This window comes from Sus scrofa, chromosome 14 (genome assembly GCF_054392235.1).
Source record: "Sus scrofa isolate SSC_HxYL_T2T_F1_AM1 chromosome 14, Sscrofa_HxYL_maternal_Yorkshire_Landrace_v2.0, whole genome shotgun sequence".
Classification (NCBI taxonomy): domain Eukaryota; kingdom Metazoa; phylum Chordata; class Mammalia; order Artiodactyla; family Suidae; genus Sus; species Sus scrofa.
This window is the reverse complement of record NC_139396.1, coordinates 30,731,752-30,749,891: the sequence shown is the minus strand read 5'-3', so window position 1 is coordinate 30,749,891 and position 18,140 is coordinate 30,731,752. Positions and strand designations below refer to the sequence as shown.

Below are 18,140 nucleotides of genomic sequence, written 5' to 3'. Positions count from 1 at the left end.
GCTCAATCACAGGTCTTTGCTTTTCCTTCCAAAGACCTCCTCCCTGGAACACCCTTCTCTTGCTCAGATTTGGGCTGATGGCTCTTCTAGGCTGACTCAACAGCAATAAGCAGAGATTTCCTTTGCATTGCTCTCCATTATTAGACCCACTGTGTCCTGAATTCTCAAGCTTACTTGCTCATTTTGCTAGAGTAGCTCCTCCAGTGATATTTAAAAAATAACAAAAAAATTAAAAAACCAAATAACAAAAAACTTTCAGAGCCTTGAATGTTGTCTTTTCTTTCCTACTAATTGAGTTTGGCTGGGTATAGAATATCAGGCTGAAATTGTTTTCTTCAAAGCTTTAAATGTCCTGCTGACTATCTTTCAGTGTTCGGACTGCTGTTAAGCTTGATAGCACTCTGATTCTTGTTTCCTAGTAGGAAAAGCCCACTTTTCTCATATCTTTATTGTTCAATTTCATGTTAACAAGTCAAATTCCTGGTCTTTTTCCTTGGTACTAGGCGCTCAGTACGGTCTTTTAACTTGAAGACTCTATGCTTCAGTTCTGGGAAATCCTCTCCTTTTAATTTGATCATTTCTTCCATTCAATTTTCTTGTTCTTTCTGAGATTCTTATCAAGTCTCCTAGATTGGTCTTCCATGTCTCTTGCCCTACCTTAGCTTTCCTTCTCTTTATTCTCTAGTCTAACTTCCAAATTTTATATTTTGGCAAATGTTTCTTTCTCTGCTCCTTTTTCATAGGATCCCCTTCTTTGCTTTACACACATAATATTTTCTGAAATCTGAGCATATCAGACTACTTACTTTCATAAAGTGTCCTTCCATTTCTTGAATAATCAGTCTCTCTCTCTGGAGGTCAGTTTTTCAACTTGTATTTTGCAAAAGGTATTTCATGCTCTTGGTTCTAACTCAGTTGTCTGATTCTTAAGAAAATATTGGCTAAACTAGTAATGGGTTTCCTCTGCTTTCCAGCTCAGTCTTTTTCCTGCATGGAAATTCGAACCAGGCAAAGGGAAGGGCAGAATGGGGCATGTCAATCACGGGCTGTGCTTTAGGGCAAGAGCTGGATGTCAAGACTGTGGGACTTTCCAAATGCCAGAACGAGGACTTAAACCTAGATGACAACACTAGTCCTGAGCTTCATGGTGGGAGGGCTGGGTAGGGTGCCAAATGGCGCAAACTGTTGCATGTACATGATTTCAACTGATCTCTTTTTCACGACTACTCTTCACTCTCACCATCCACGGGAACTAGGCCCAGTGTCTCCTGGGATTCCTATAAGTAGGCTGGCTTCTTAGCACCCCTTGAGCTTCCCCCCCCTCCAGCACATTCTAGGCTGCAAATCTCCCGCCTCTTTTATCTGTCAACCTGTTCCCATGTGCTCTGTCGTCCAGAAGCTCACTGAAGACAGCGGTGGGTTGCCTGCTGCCCTCCTCACTCCTTCCCTCTTCTCCTCGCTTTTGCAATAAGCCCACTCCCTCGAATCACATCAATGCTCTCGACTCAGTGGAGTCCTGGGAGTGGGTGGAGCAAAATGAATGGTCAGTTCTTCCTGAACTTTCAGGCTATTGGTTTTAGGTGAAGAACCAGGTGTACCTTCTTTGTAACAGTGTTTTTCAAGGAGTATGAAGGAACCCGATCTCTAATGCCATGATCTTAAGATGTACGCATATTTTCAACTGATGTGTATGTTTTTTTTTCAGCTAGAAGACCTTTCAAAGGAGTGTGTGACCAAAAGAGGCTGAACCAGGAAAACATGCAGTTTCTTCCGGCTCTGCCAACTTGAGGGGATATTTGTGCAGTGTTTAAACCAAGTGTGGAAACACTTTTTGGTTCATGGAGCAGCAGGGAAAATTTACTATTTTGGGTGGGTGGACACTGGAGTGAAATGGGCGAGTTTTGTTTTGGAAATGTTGATTTTTGAGGTGTTTGCAGGGTGGTTTAAGAAAAGGTATCTAGTAAGTTGAACATATGCTTAAGGTTGGGAAAGATTTGAGTCATCAACCATGTTGCAAATGAAACCACCCAGAAAATAAAGCAGTTTAGCAGGCAAGGAGTAGAACTCTGGGTACCGAACATTCAGTAGTGAATGTGGAAGCAAACAAATCTTTAACGGAGACTGCACAGAGTGTTCTGTTATATCAAATGCCACAGAGATGGCCCGTAGGAACAGGTCTCAAAGAACACATTGGATTTTAGTCAATAAGTTACTAAACGCCTTGGAAAAATGATGAAAGTGGCAAAGTGGTAGAGAATGAGGCCAGACTTGTAATAATATCTGAAACAGTGAATCTGCAACAGGCTCTGTGAGACTCTCCAGCAGCAGAGTTGGATGGGAAAGGGGATGACGGTTGCATGAAATCAGGGTTGACGTGGAATGAAAGGGATGAAGACCCAAGATTACAGAAGAGTGTTGAAAACACAGCTTACACGGCCTAGGATAGACAAAGAAACATGGGAAATTAAAGAATCTCTGAAAGCTCTTGAAGAGTAAACAATACTAGAGGAGCTCTGAGTAAGGCGGCATGAGAATGGTGAATGGATAGGAGGCTGAGGCTGGAGAGTGGGACATACAGACAAATGTGTACTATTAAAGGTGGGAGGGTCTTGGGGACCAACGAGCAGTAGGGTATGTCAGGGGAAGTCCAGCTCACGGAAGCCCAGGGACACCAGGACTCAGGATAAGGTGCTAGGTCTGCTATCCATAGTGATGGTGATGTTATCCGAGCCAGCACAGGCCTCGAAGGGTGGAGGAAGACAGAGCTATTTTCTACATTCTTCCTTCAATATGGGGACGCCATCCAACCAACCACTGGCAGGAGCAAAGTCAAACAAGAGGCAGATGGCGCACTGATCCCTAAGAAATCAGAGGATTCCCCAAACAGGGTGAGGATAGATCAGATTCAAAGATGAGAATCAATGCAACATTTGAGGAACGATGCCTCACTGTGCTGGGTGCACATAACCCAGTGAAGAAAACGCAAAAATGGCCCTTGGGTAATTAACAATTTGGGATATAATTAACAATTGGAGATATAAGCTCTCATGGCCCTTCCTATTCTAGGATGAGATGATTTTAATACTCCTGGATTTTATCTCCATGTTTTCCTAACTACACAACAAAGAGTTGTACCACTTCTGTTCTTCATCACACCTTTAAACACACACTCACCTGATTCTTTCTAGGCTGTGCTCTCTCTGTGCCCTTGCTTTCTTGAGACTTCCTCCTATTGATTTTCTTTTCTTTACGAGGCTGAGCTTCTGTGTTAAATAAGTTGCAAACACTCTCTTCTGAAAAACTGATCAACTGCTAGAAAGAAAATTTACAGCAGGGCTACCATAAAACATAAGTAGTAGTGACATTTTCATGTACATCTCTCACATTTCTTTTCCCTCCCCTGCTGCTTCTACCATTTTACATCCCATTTCCGCTTAATTCACAAATTCCATTAGAATCTCTTTTCTTTTTTCTTTTTTTTTTTCTTTTTTGCTTTTTAGGGCCGTACCCTCAGCATATGGAAATTTCCAGGCTTAGGGGTCCAATCAGAGCTACAGCTGCTGGCCTTAGGCCACAGCCACAGCAACTTGGTATCTGAACCGAGTCTGTGACCTACACCACAGCTCATGGCAACACCAGATCCTTAACCCACTGACAGAGGCCAGGGATTGAACCGGCATCTTCATGGATGCTAATCAGATTTGTTAACCGCTGAGCCACAATGGGAACTCCCCCCATTAGAAATATTTTAACTAACGTAAATTCAAATGGGGGAAACAGTAAATACTGATTTCTGATCAAACATAGACCCATAAGCATATGTACTTTGTCCAATTATTTTATGGAAGAGAAAAAAAACAACTTAAGAATCAGCTAACTCACTCATCAAATATTTATTAAGCAACTACAATTAAGCACCTAACTACTGATGGGTTACAGGGGGATAAAAATCATAAACCCTGAGTTCCCTTGTGGCACAAGGGGTTACAGATCCAGTGTTTTCACTGCAATGGCTCAGGTCGCTGCTGTGGCACAGATTTGATCTCCAGCCCAGGGACTTCTACATGCTGTGAGCTCAGCCAAAAATAAAAAAAATAATAAAATTAAAATAGCATTAGGGAAGTTCCCTTTGTGGCTCAGCAGTAGTGAGCCCGGCTAGCATCCATGAGGATGCAGGTTCAATCTCTGGCCTCACTCAGTGGGTTAAAGAGCCAGCACTTCTGTGAGCTGTGGTATAGGTCGAAGACACGGCTCCGATCCCACATTGCTTTGCCTGTGGCTGTGGCAGGGGCCGGTAGCTTTAATTGTGATTCAGCCCCTAGCCTGGGAACTTCCATATGCTGTGGGCATGGCCAGAAAAAGCAAAAAAAAAAAAAAAAGTCAGTATACTGTATGTTTATGCACTATGATGCTATAAACAAAACCCCCAAATTTCAACTAAATCGCAAAAGATGTGCATTCAATGGGAATGATGCTCATAACTGAAGAAATGAATACTTTTTAAAAGTTATATTTATGCTATTTTCTGGTTCTGCTAATTACATGCTACTCTTCTCCACTTTATACTTCAATAACATTCAAAAAACCACACAGATCCCAAATAAACTTTTGAAAGAGATGACCTTCCACATTAACACAAATTCTGAAGGCATCTTGTTTTACTGAATTGTTCTTCTAACAGAATTAAAATCAAATCAGCATTACCCTGGGTTACGTGCCAGATATATTAGTGCTTAATATATAGATTAAACCAAGATTTAACTGATAAAATCATTTGATCATAAAAATAGAAAAAAACTACTGCAAGATTTAAAAACAAATGCATTGTTGGAGTTCCCACTGTGGCTCAGTGGTAACAAACCAGACTTGTATCCATGAGGACATGGGTTCGAGCCCTGGCCTCATTCAGTGGGTTAAGGATCCAGCATTGCCATGAGCTGTGGTGTAGGTCAAAGATTCGGCTCGGATCCCACATGGCTGTGGTGTAGGCCAGTGGCTGTAGCTCTGATTCAACCCCTCACCCGGGAACTTCCATATGCCAAGGGTGTTGCCTAAAAAGTCCCCCCCCAAAAGCCCCCAAAACAAATGCACTGCACCAAATACAAATACTTACGCTTCTTCTGTTAGAGGTCCGCGTTGCTCTGCCAGCTTTATGGGAAGCTATTTTCTCGTGGTTATTTGAAGAGGCAAAGGCATCAGTGCCTGATCAGCAAGACACAGCAAAATTAGAGGAATAAAGAAAAAGTTAAAGATTCATGATCTTTCGGACACACTGGATACTCTTTTGGATACCAATTTTGCTTTTAGTATCCTATCATATTTAAACATAAATATTAATTACGGAGAGAAGTAAATTTTGAAATTCAAAAGAGATTTTAAAACATGAAAATTCTTTAATTTCAAAAGTTCAAAAAAATGTTAATTTGACCATTCTTAATGGTATAAATAAAAGGCAGTGTAAGACATTAAAGAGCATCAGCTTTGGAAGGTGACAGGCTCTGCTGCCAATTTAGCTCTACCTTAACTCTCCATGTCTTGAATTCTGTGCCAAGGAGCTTGGTGTGTGTCCTAGAACCAACAAGTTATGCTGGTGGCCGTTAAAGGGTTTCCACCAGGCGAGAGACATGAATGAATAGTGATTCCCAACCTAAGTGCCTTGCCCAGGACATTTGCCAGCCAAATCCCAGCTTGTCAGGAAAGCACAAGAGATCTTGGTTGCCTTGTGATGATCAGTGAAAAAAGCTAAAGATCTTGGGACGTACATGTGCTCCAAACGCCATGTTGATGCTTATGAACAATTTCATGAGTTCAAGGGTATTTCGGAATGACCCTTATGATCCTTATCGTTTCAAATGTGCGACCTGAAAAGGAGCTTACTGTTGATCTTTTAAGAGTTGAGAGGGCAACTCCACTGCCTGCAGTGATTTAAAAACCGGGGCTAGGGAGGTTCCCGTTGTGGCGCAGTGGAAATGAATCCGACTAGGAACCATGAGATTGCGGGTTTGATCCCTGGCCCTGCTCAGTGGGTTAAGGATTCGGTGTTGCTGTGGCTCTGGTTTAGGCTGGCAGCTATGGCTCCGATTGGACCCCTAGCCTGGGAAAGTCCATATGCGGCGGGTAGGGACCCAGAAAGAAAGAAAAAAAAAAGAAGCAAAAAGAAAAATTAAAAAATAAAAATAAAAAATAAAAATAAAAAATAAAAATCAGGGCTCCCCATCTAAGGCAGTTAAACGTGGGTGATTATAAGGTATGGGACTTGGAGTGGAGACAGATGGATAAAAGACCTCTTATAAGCTTTTCTACACTATGAGGGTTTTTTTTTTTAATCAAGTATGATTATAATAAAAACAAAATTTTAGAATAAGATTTTCATATATACACATATTTAAAGTTACATCTATGGTTATAATATAAAAGTAGGTGACTACCTGAAAGAGTTTCTGAGATGGAAGATTTACCAAGAGGACTCAGAACTGCAAATGATACCTGAAGAGGTTCTATGTTTTCCTAAACAAAGAAAAAAAAAAGTAGAAATTAGATATCCTTAAATTCAGTGGACATATAAATAATGTGCCCAAAAGAAAATTATAAGGATTTATTTTTATAGGAGGAATTGTAATAAGCATAAAGATGGGAAATCAATAAAAGATTAACCAAAGAAAGAGCAAAACAAGATACTGGATATAAAAATACATGTTTTATAATGTTTACCAATCTTTAATGAGAACATGTTTACTAACAACAATCCACCAAAATAATAGAACTTTAAGTGAAAGTGGCTATGATGATCCATGAACAAGTAACTTTTTTATTTAAAATTCCTTATTGTAACCCCTATAAAGTAAGAAAGAAAGATCATTAATAAATACAACCTAACAATACAGTATTATTCAGGCGAACTTCAAGGTAAATATAAGGGTACGACAAATATCAAATCTTTCCTCTCCCACAGCCAAGATAAAAAGTAGTACTTAATTTTTCATAGATAAAACTGATCTATGAAAGGTTGAAGAAAGTGAACCTTTCAATTTGAAGAAATTCTTTTACCACCAGTTTGCTCAGAGTGTGTTGTTGTTTTTTTTTAATCAGAAATGAATGCTGGATCTTTTCAAATGCTTTTCTTGCATGTATAGTTTCAGTGCCTTAATCCATTAATATGATGAACTACACAACTTTTTTTCAAATATTAAACCAACTTTGCATCTCTGGGGTAAAATCTCACTTGTTCATAATGTATTCTCTCTTTATATATAATTACATTTATGAGGATACCGGACTCTAAGTTTCCTTTTCTAATAATGCCTGATTATAGTATCAGGTTAATGAATTAATGAATTAGGAAGCATTCCCAACTCATTTTGTTTGAAAAAGTGTATGCAAAATTAGTATTGTATAGCTTTTAAATGTTTTGTAGAATTAATTCATTAGTAAAATCATATGGACAGGCAGTTTTCTTCGTGGGAAGGTTTTAACTACAACTTAAATTTCCTTAGTTGACATAGGGTTAAAAGGCCATCTATTTATTCTTGAGTGAGACTGATAGTTTGTGTCTTTCAAGGAATGTCATTTAAGTTGATGAATTTATTGCTATAACATAAAGTTGTCCATAATATTCTTTTATTATCCTTTTTTTTTTTTTTTTTGCCATTTCTTGGGCCACTTCCGCGGCATATGGAGGTTCCCAAGCTAGGGGTCGAATTGGAGCTGTAGCCACCGGCCTACACCAGAGCCACAGCAATGCAGGATCTGAGCCGTGTCTACAACCTACACCACAGCTCATGGCAACGCCAGAGCCTTAACCCACTGAGCAAGGCCAGGGATCGAACCCGCAACCTCATGGTTCCTAGTCGGATTCGTTAACCACTGAGCCACGACGGGAACTCATTAGCCTCTTAATATCTGTTAGGCTATGTAGTGATGTCACCTCCTTTATTCCTTTTGTTAATGAGTATCCTTTCCTTTTTTCCTGAACAGTCTGATTAGAAGTTTACTATCATTTTCATCAGCACAATCTTTAGATTTCCATGACTTTTTTCTCATCTTTCTGTTTCTATACCAGTGATTCCTACATTTATCTTTATTACTTTCTTCTTAGTTTGGTTTTAATTTGCTTTTTCTAGTTTCTTCAAGTGGAAGCTGAGATCACTAATTTGATGCCTCTCTTATTTTCAAATACAAGCTTTAATTCTAAAAAATTTCCCTTTAAGCAGTGCTTTAGTTACACCCCATACGTTGTTTGGTTATTTTATAGTGGCTTAGGGCTTACAGTGTACACTTTTAACATATTCCACTCTGTTTATAGTCTAAGAACCCCTCTGGGGCCTTAATGCCATGTTAATTTGGCTGTATATTTTACTTACCTAGGTTATAAGCGAAACATTGCTGTCACTCTTGTTTTGAACAATTTTTTATTAAGACTAATTAAAAGAAGTCTAACTCTAATAAAAAATGAAAAATAGGAGCTCCCACTGTGGCTCAATGGGATTAGCAGCATCTTAGGAGCCCTGGGATTCGAGTTTGATCCACTGCCCAGTACAGTGGATTGAAGATCCAGCATTGCCGCAGCTGCTGCACTCAGATTTGATCCCTGGGCCCAGGAGCTGCATATGCTGTGGAGCAGCCAAAAATGAAAAAAAAAAAGAAAAAGAAAAAAAACTAGGAAAAATAAGTCTGTTCTATTTGCCCACATGCTTAGCATTTTCAGTGCTCTTCATTCTTTATTACAGATACAGATTTCTACATGGAATCATTTTCCTTTTGACTAAAGGCCTTCTTTTTTGTTTCTTAAGGCTAACAGGCTATTGGGAGTTCCCGTCATGGTGCAGTGGTTAACGAATCCGACGAGGAACCATGAGGTTGCAGATTCATTCGATCCCTAGCCTTGCTCAGTGGGTTAAGGATCCTGTATTGCGGTGAGCTGTGGTGTAGGTCGCAGACACAGCTCGGATCCCACCTTGCTGTGGCTCTGGCATAGGCCAGCAGCAACAGCTCCGATTAGACCCCTAGCCTGGGAATCTCCATATGCCATGGGCGCGGCCCTAGAAAGGGCAAAAAGACAAAAAAAAAAAAAAAAAAAAAAAGGCTAACTGGCTATGGCAATCAATTATTTCATCTTTTGTATGTTTGAAAAAGCCTTTATTTCATCTTTGTTTTGAAGAATACTTTCAGTGGGTTGACAAGTATTTTTGTTTTTGTTTGTTTTGCTCTAAGTACTCAAATACATCTTTAAAAGATGTTGCCGCACTGGCAGTTCCCATCACAGCTCAGTGGAAATGAATCTGGTTAGTATCATGAGGGTGTGGGTTGAATCCCTGGCCTCTCTCAGTGGGCAGGGATCCAGCATTGCTGTGAGCTGTGGTATAGGTTGTAGATGCAGCTTGGATTCCGAATTGCTGTTGCATAGGCTGGCAGATGTAGCTCTGATTCAACCCCTAGCTGGGCACTTCCATATGCTGCAAGTGTGGCCCTAAAAAGCAAAAAAGTCATTGCACTGTCTTCTGGCTCACAGAGAAATCTGCTGCCTCTCGTATTTGTCCTTGTTTATGTCAGGGTCTTTTTCTCTCTGGCTTCTTTTAAGTCATTCACCATTGATTTTCGCCTTTGGGTTATTTCTAATGCTGGGAATATGCTGAACTTTAGGATCAATGAGTTTGTAATTCTATCAAAATCTGGACATTTTCCAGCCATTATTTTTCACATTTTTTTTTCTGTTTCTTCCAATCTCTCTCCCTCCCAGATCATGAATTGTCTGGTCATTTTTTTTTTTTTTTTTAGGGCCACACCCATGTGGCTTGGATCCTGCATTGCTGTGGCTGTGGTGTAGGCTGGCAGCTGCAGCTTCGATTCCACCCCTTAGCTGGGAACCTCCATATGCCACGGGTACGGCCCTAAAAAGCAAAAAATAATAATGATAATAACTCTTTCAATATCTTTCTCTACAAATTCTACCACGTGTCATTGCTGGATACATTTCTAATGATTTATTTTTCTCATTATGGGGCATCTTTTCCTACATAACTACTGATTTTTAATTGAATGCCAGACATTTTGATTTTAACACTACTTGGTGCTAGTTTCGTGGGGGATTTTTTGCCTTTTCTTTTTTTTTTTTTTTGGTGGGAGGGGTCAAACCATTTCATTGAGAGGCCTCAGAGGAAGGCTGAAGGGCTGGGAGGACAATGAGATCTGATGCCCTTAGCCAGGCTGGGATCTCCCCAGCGTCACAGTTGCTGAAAGCAATTTCATTACTCTTGAGGTTTATTACGCAATGTAGTCACTTGGACACAAGCTGGATCCTTTCAAGGCTTGCTTTTCAATTTGCCAGGCTTTTGGCTTAATTCTGCTCCTTTAATGAGGCAATACTCTGATCACATGACACCCTCTGAATTATAGGTTTTTTGACGAGGGTTGGGGGAGCATGATTTCTGCCCTGTGTGAGCTCTAGGCACTTCCCTTGGCTCCATGTGGGCAGATGCTCCCAGCCTTGGGCAGTTCACTCATAAGCACGTGCTGACCAGGGCACTCAGCGGGAGTCTCAAGGAGATGATCTGCATATGTCCAGAGCTCTCTCTGGACAGCACTCTCCTCTCTGGCACTTTACCTTGTAAACTCCAGCCTCTTTTGCTTTCCCAGACCCCATCTTCTCAACTCCTGGAGACTGCTGGGATCCACCAAGGTAACCTCTCTCTGTATTGCAGCCTGGAAGTTCAGCCTAAGCGGTAAGTGGGGGCTCTCATAAGGCTTAGCTCATTTGTTACCCTCCCCTCAGGGATTATTGTCTGTTCTTCCTGATGTTCAATGTCTGTGGACCACTGTTTCATAGCCTTATTCTTTGTATTTTTGAGTTGCATCTCATGGGAATGCAAATTAGGTCCCTCTTATTCCATCTTGGTCAAAAGCAGAATATTTATATTTCAAAGTATAACAGCAAAGGAATGAATGATGGTCCCAATATAAAAATGGCCAAGTAAAATTAATAGGCATTCTCCAGAAAAGAAATTCAAATTGCCTATGAACGTGAAAATGTTGAAACGTCATTAACAAACTAAAAAATTTAGCTTTTTCTCCTGTTAACGCTCTTAAAAAAGATAAGTACAATTAATATCCAGGATTTATAGAAGTATACTAAAATAAAACCATTTCTAGTGCTGTGAGTCCAAATTAGTACATACTTTCTGAATGGTGGTTTAATAATATGTATCAGAAAATTCCAACATGTTCATATTCCTTAATCCATAACTCCATCTGGAGACATTGATCTTACGGGAAGAACAACTTATATTTATAATAGCAGTTCTAAGACTGTTGTTCTTTTACATTTTAACACATCTGAAATCTGAGTACATGATGTGTGTCAGCTTAACTTTTAGCATTTTTCCTTGGTGATACATAAAACCATGGTACATCCCACCATCAACAGCAGTTGGGTTCCAAGAAATATGTATAAGGAGTCACAGAAGTACTGTTGTTAATAGGATAAAACTGGAAATAATCTACCTAGAAAATGCATTCAATTTATGGACACATCATTCAGTCCATTTCATGATTTCAAAGCACCACCTCTGCTCATGCAGAACAGGAGCGAGTGTGATGAAAATATAAACATGTTTGCTCCACACTTTGCACACTTACAAGATTCTCTCCCTTGTCATCAAAATTTGGTTGAGGTAACCGCTCAGGAACTTGTGACTGGTCGAGTAGCAGGGGACTGAGGCTGCTTAACTCCCTTTTACGAACAGGTGTTTCTCCCTTACGTAATGGGGTGTTTGCTGGCAGAGATTCATCAAACACTTCAGGGCTCAGGTCCTCTCCAAAAGTAACTCTCTTCCTCTTCCTCATATTTAGAAAGGCCGGTACTTTACAATTTTCTTGACCCTCTATAGATAAGAAATGGGAAATATATTTTAAAATTAAGCTATATTTCCTATCTAAAAGGCATATCCTAGAATCTTTTAACATGATTAAAATTGGCTTTTAACATGATTAAAATTATATAACACAAAACAGAGTTGGTAGAGAAAAAGGCTCAAAATGGAAAAGATAAGCAATAATTCTAATTAAAATATGGCAAGAATTTTAAAGTAAATTTTGTATGCCTATCGCAGATTACAAAATTAGAATATCAACTTCCTTTACAAGTTTCACCATTAAGCAAAAATGGATGGAGCCAATTTTGAGACTCTACAGAGGTTCCACCCCTACCAACTATTCCTCATTTCTGTGGAATTTCAAAACATCAGGCATTAGCTGAGGCTTGCAAATAACATGCTAATCAGATTTGTTATAACAAGAAAATGATATCCTCAGGCTTCAAAATATGAATTTCTTACCTTCTTTTTGTTCTCTGCAACAGTTTGCAAGATTTGAGATTAAGCTTGGGAGTATTCCATCATCAGAGAGGTTGTCACGGTGTTCCTAATCAAAAGAAACATCAAGGATAATTGCACATATATAATAAACACAGAGTCATTAAGAAGAGAACTTCGGGAAGTTCCTGTTGTGGCTCAGCAGTAACGAACCCAACTAGAATCCATGAGGATGCAGGTTCGATCCTGGCCTCACTCAGTGGGTTAAGGATCTGATGTTGCCATGAGCCGTGGTGTAGGTTGCAGACATGGCTCAGCTCCCATGTTGCTGTGGACTGTGGTGTAGGCTGGCAGCTGTAGCTCTAGGCCAGCAGCTACAGCTTGGATTTGACCCCTAGCCTGGGAGCTTCCATATGCAATGGGTGTATCCCTAAGAAGCAAAAAAAAAAAAAAAAAGCCACTTTGAAATTTTTTCTGCCGAGGGTAGATACTAGAGTATTCAGGTTACCTTTCATAATTGCTCTGACTTAAAATATCTTATTAGCCACAAAGCAACAAAGGGTTCCCTAGCTCTTCCTTTGGTAAGTAGTGTTTTAGACCAAAATTAAAGAACAGAAATCCATAATGTGGGCTCAGTTCATTCCCTCATTTGGGATCTGGCAAAAGGTGGTAAGGAAAAATGTGAGTGGTTATAACTAGAGTGTATTCTGAATGGTGTCAGATGAGGTAGACTATATACACAGTCTAAGGTACGAGAATTCCACTGAAACCAGAAAAAAGCCAAATATGCAAGTAGCGTAACAGGTGTTTTTTGTCTTCTAAACATGGGAGCCACACCTTTTTTAAGTGTGTAAGTCACTATTACAAGTTAGGAACAAGGAAAGAAGGTAGTATTTGCCCCTCTGTGCTTCTCAAAAAGAAGATGCTAGGGTAGGCGAGAAAGGAACAGTGTGAATCCTGAAGGGACAGGCACACCCAAACAGAGGGCCTCGGGGGCACAGGGGGTGATAGCCAGGACTGGGGTGGATGAGCTCCCTACAAGTTACCATCTGCTCATCCCATCTCATCCAAGGCCCTGCCCAGTCCTTATTCTCAGGAGCTGTTCGTTTTCTCCAGTAAACCCGTCCCAAGAGCAGCACCTCTGCTAAGAAATAATCCTGCCCCAAACTAACCACCTTCATCAGCCATTTCCCAAGAATCAGCTTCATTTTCCCAACTAGAAAAATGGCCACATCATTATTTGTGAAATAAGTAAACTTATAAAACAAAGTTCATGGTGATGTTTAGTTTTACTTTTAATTCAAACATCTGTGAGTTATCTTAAATTGTACATACCTACAAGCTCTAAGATGCTTAGTAAGAAGATCATTGGTTGTGAAAGTCTTGCTATGACTTTAGTGGCAGGACTTGATTTTTTTTCTTTTTCTTTTAATGGTTGCACCTGTGGCATTTAGAAGTTCCCAGGCCATGGGTTGAATCGGAGCTGCAGCTGCTGGCCTATGTCACAGCCACAGCAACACCGGATGTGAGCCACATCTGTGACCTATGTTTAAGCCTCCAGCAACACCAGGTCCTTAACCCACTGAGTGAGGCCAGGGATCGAACCCACATCCTCATGGACACTAGGTCGGGTTCTTAACCCCGCTGAGCCATAATAGGAACCCTGGGACTTGATGTTTTTCTTATATAATATTATTTTTAATCTATTTTTTTGTCTTTTGTCTTTTTAGGGCCACACCCGCAGCATATGGAAGTTCCCAGACTGGGGTCTAATTGGAGCTGTAGCCACCAGCCTACGCCACAGCCACAGCAATGCCAGATCTGAGCTGCATCTGCGACCTACACCACAGCTCACGGCAATGCCGGATGCTTAACCCGCTGAGGAAGGCCAGGGATAGAACCCGCAACCTCACAGTTCCTAGTTGGATTCATTTCCGCTGTGCCACGATGGGAACTCCATCTTATATAATATTGTTAATCAATGAGAGTTATATGGATCATTAAGATGTTAAGTCTTTTTAAGGAGAAGATAAAACAAATAGAGGATAGAAATGAGCAGTGCTGGGAGAACAGCCTTGTGGCTGCCAAGGGGGAGGGGAAATGAGTGGGATGGACTGGGAATCTGGGGTTAAAAGATGCAAACTATTGCCTTTGGAATGGATAAGCAATAAGATCCTGCTGTGTAGCACTGGGAACTATATCTAGTTCCTTACGATAAGAGCATGATAATGTAAGAAAAAGAATATGTATGCGTGACTGAGTCACATTGTTATACAGTAGAAAATTGACAGAACCCTGTAAACCAGGTATAATGGACAAAATAAAAATCATTTAATTAAAAAAATAAAAAAGAAATGAGCAGTGCTGTATAAAAACCCTAATCAGGCTCTTTAACCAGTAAAGAGGCGCAGGTATATTGGGTGGGAATAAGCAACAGTCTCACACATTAATAACTTATGAAACTCATAAAATATAGCTCACCTATGTTAAAATTCTGTATGTTCCATTCCAAATTGAGTTAAAAAAAAAAAAGAAACAAATTCTGCCCAGTGTTACTATAAGTGAGAAAAGGAGGGAAAAAATTAGGGCGAGACACTTCCTGCTCAGCTAGTATGATATACAACACTTCAGAGTACTGCTCTGAGGCAAAATGAATTTCTATTCAGTTTGCTTTGGGACATGGAGCTCTGTACTTACCTGCAGGCTTTCTAGACACAGCTTAGCAGAGGGTTTCTTCAGCACAGAACGGAGTACAACGGTCTCAGAGGATGGAATGTCCCTCTGGCCCAGCGGGGTCACCAGTGATCTGGCGTCGGGAGCCCTGTCCCCGCTCAATTCTGTCAATTTGTCAAATGAAACAGCATCACTGGATCCTGTGCCCTCGGCAGAGTCAGTAATCTGGATTCCTTCAACAGAGTTGTAAACATCAGAGGTGGCAGACATCCGAATCAGCCAGGTCTATACGCGCTTCAAAGGGAATACCACACTCCTCAGAAATTCACCCCTAACAGGTCCTGTTAGGGAGAAGCATCTGGGATTTCATTTGGAAATATAAAAAGACAGAGAAGTGGCACTGCTCACGCTTTTATTTCAAATCTGACTACTGAGGGTGACGGTCAGGCATTTTGGCTTTGTGGCAATCTAAGACCTCATTCGGGGGTCAGCTATTCACTGTTAACCCGCCTCCACTCACGACACCTACAACTTGCAGCCTGCAACATAGTATTAGATATCACCTATGCTACAAAGGACCAAAAGCTATGGGTGGGAGGAGCGGAACAACATCTGTAGTTTGTAAAATTTTAACATATCATATGAAGTTGTACCACATCAAGTCTAAGAAGGCTGTGAAAATGTACATAGCACAGTCCCTAGAGCAAACATTGGGGGGGGGTGGGTGGGAGATGCAATGAGGTATAGTTTAAAAGAGAATGAACAGGTTTTTAAAAAGAAAATTTCAAATAACCCCCCAAAAAAGACAAGAGGAGGGAAAGAGAAGAATAAAAAACAGAACATGTGAAAAAAAAAATAGTAGATTTAAATCAAACTATAACAATGACTTGAAAGGTTAACGTACCAAATACTCCCATCAAAAGGCAAAGATTCTCAGAGTTGATAAAAAAGCAAGACAAGAGTTTTACTGAAAGATAAAGACATGGACAGGTTGAAAGTAAACCTAATAGAGAGTTCCTATTGTGGTGCAGCACAAACGAACCCGACAAGTATCCATGAGGATGTGGGTTCGATTCCTGGCCTTGTTCAGTGGGTTAAGGATCTGGTGTTGCCGTGAGCTGTGGTGTAGCTTGGGTTCCCTGTTGCTGTGGCTGTGGAGCAGGCTGGCAGCTGCAGCTCCAATTCGACCCCTAGCCTGGAAACTGCCATAACGGCCCTAAAAAGACCAAAAAAAAAGTAAACCTAATACTTTCCTGGGGACTTTTATTCAATACAAGAGTATTGATTTAGGAAAAATTTTGCACAGTGGTCTCTTTTCCTATACTAAAACCCAAAAAAGTCATGTGTGGTGTTTTCTCTAACAAAAAAACACTTGTTAAATGTTCAGAGTTTCTACTCTTTATATAATAGATTTTATCAGCTTGGAAATATTTTACTAACCTTTTTTTTTTTTGCTTTTTAGGGCCACACCCAGGCATATGGAAGTTCCCGAGCTAGGGGCTGATTTGAAGCTATGGCTGCTGCCACAGCGACAGCCACGTGGAATCCAGGCCGCGTCTGCAACCTTCACCACAGCTCACGCAACGCCAGATCCTTAACCGATTGAGCAAGGGATCAAATCCGAGTCCTCATGGATCCTAGTCGGGTTTGTTAATGGCTGAGCCAAGGACGGGAACTCCTATTTTACTAATCTTATCAGTAGCAGTTCAAAATAGAAAACATCATCCCTCAAATAATAAGAATATGCTAAAACATCTCTACCACACTAAGAGCTCCTAAAATAGAAGGAACTACTTCACTTGCCCAAATTTTAGTGTATAAGTAAACCCATCATAAATGTCTATGGAACAAATGGTTTCATGGGTAAATCCGCGCATGTATTAAGGATTAATTAAATACTTACCACTTGAAGCCTCTGTGAGCTCTGAAAGTAGAGTGGACTCTTCAACTGAACATCCAGACTGTGGCATTAAACCAGATTCAGAAGACTTCTTGGGGGACAAAAGAAGTTAAAGAAGTATTAAATTTTATTATTCATAGGATTACTGAGATCTTTATAAAGATTTGAGTAAGCACCACAGATTATCTGGAAATCAGATGCTAAACCAATCAATCCATCACCTTCATTATCTGGTTAATTGTTACAAAAGTATATAGGAGTCTAACTAAAAACAAAGCATTCATTCTAACTCCATCCTAAACATCCTATCCAACAATTTTCAGTTCCCTAAGAAACGTTTACAGGACATACTTTTGCTGCCTTACTGTTTGAAATCTAGAAAATTATGTTAGCCACTTTCTTTAAAGAGAAAATTCTCAAAAATAATGAAAAATATTATATAATTACCAATCAAACAACAAAAGATATCGAGAGCTAGAAAAGGAAAACCATTAATGGCCAGGACAGAAAACACACTCATATTAATGTGGACACTATTTCTAAATCACGGTATATATCCAAAAATTAATCACAGTGCTGCTAAGAAACATCACTGGTTCTAGCAAATGATTTCACATCAACCAGAATAAAGCAGAAAGAGTAGAGATTATAAGTGGCTCTGAGATATACATGAAACCCACGGGACCCGGAAGAATCTTTAATGACCACCTAACGTTTATTAATACAGTCCGGATACAATTAAAAGGACATGTACCATGTCTTTTCTCACTAAAGAAAGCAGAAGTAGTGATCGTGAGAGATCTAGCTCCCTGTTTACATGAGCATGAAGGTCAAGGATCTCCGAAAGCATTTTTTCATTCATGTCAGTTATGATCTTCTGAGGATGCCGGCAGGCCCCACATAACCATAAGTGACAAAAGAAAATCCCTACAGCTAAGAAGTGAGCAGAGCAAAGGAGAATTTGCTAACCGGTACCTTGCTTCTTAGCCAGTAGTAAACCAGTGAAGGGCAGAAAGGCAGAAGCATAAGACCCCTAGACCTGAGGGCTACAGCCCGAGTATAATTTTCAACCAAATTTATAAGTTCTGTGTAAGTAAGATACTCATATGTCTGCCTCCCCAGAAGACGAAAAGCTGGCCAAGGGCGGGACGGGGACATCCTCACTATGGTACCATTTCACCGCACAAGCAGAAAACCACAGGGCTTCATCTTTCCATAAAGTCTTTTCTTTCTTTTTTTTTAGGGCCATACCCATGGCACAT

The 18,140-nt window shown here is 40.3% G+C and overlaps 1 protein-coding gene across 1 annotated transcript in view; it reads right to left on the bottom strand.

Annotated features, from left to right (window-relative positions):
* The window catches only part of CDCA2 (cell division cycle associated 2), a 48,691-nt gene that overhangs the window by 12,120 nt on the left and 18,431 nt on the right, over positions 1 to 18,140 (bottom strand). The window contains 7 exon segments of the mRNA XM_003132816.5: positions 3,175 to 3,312; positions 5,114 to 5,202; positions 6,429 to 6,507; positions 11,632 to 11,876; positions 12,330 to 12,414; positions 15,003 to 15,211; positions 16,882 to 16,969. Coding sequence (XP_003132864.4) covers positions 3,175 to 3,312; positions 5,114 to 5,202; positions 6,429 to 6,507; positions 11,632 to 11,876; positions 12,330 to 12,414; positions 15,003 to 15,211; positions 16,882 to 16,969 — 933 coding nt within the window.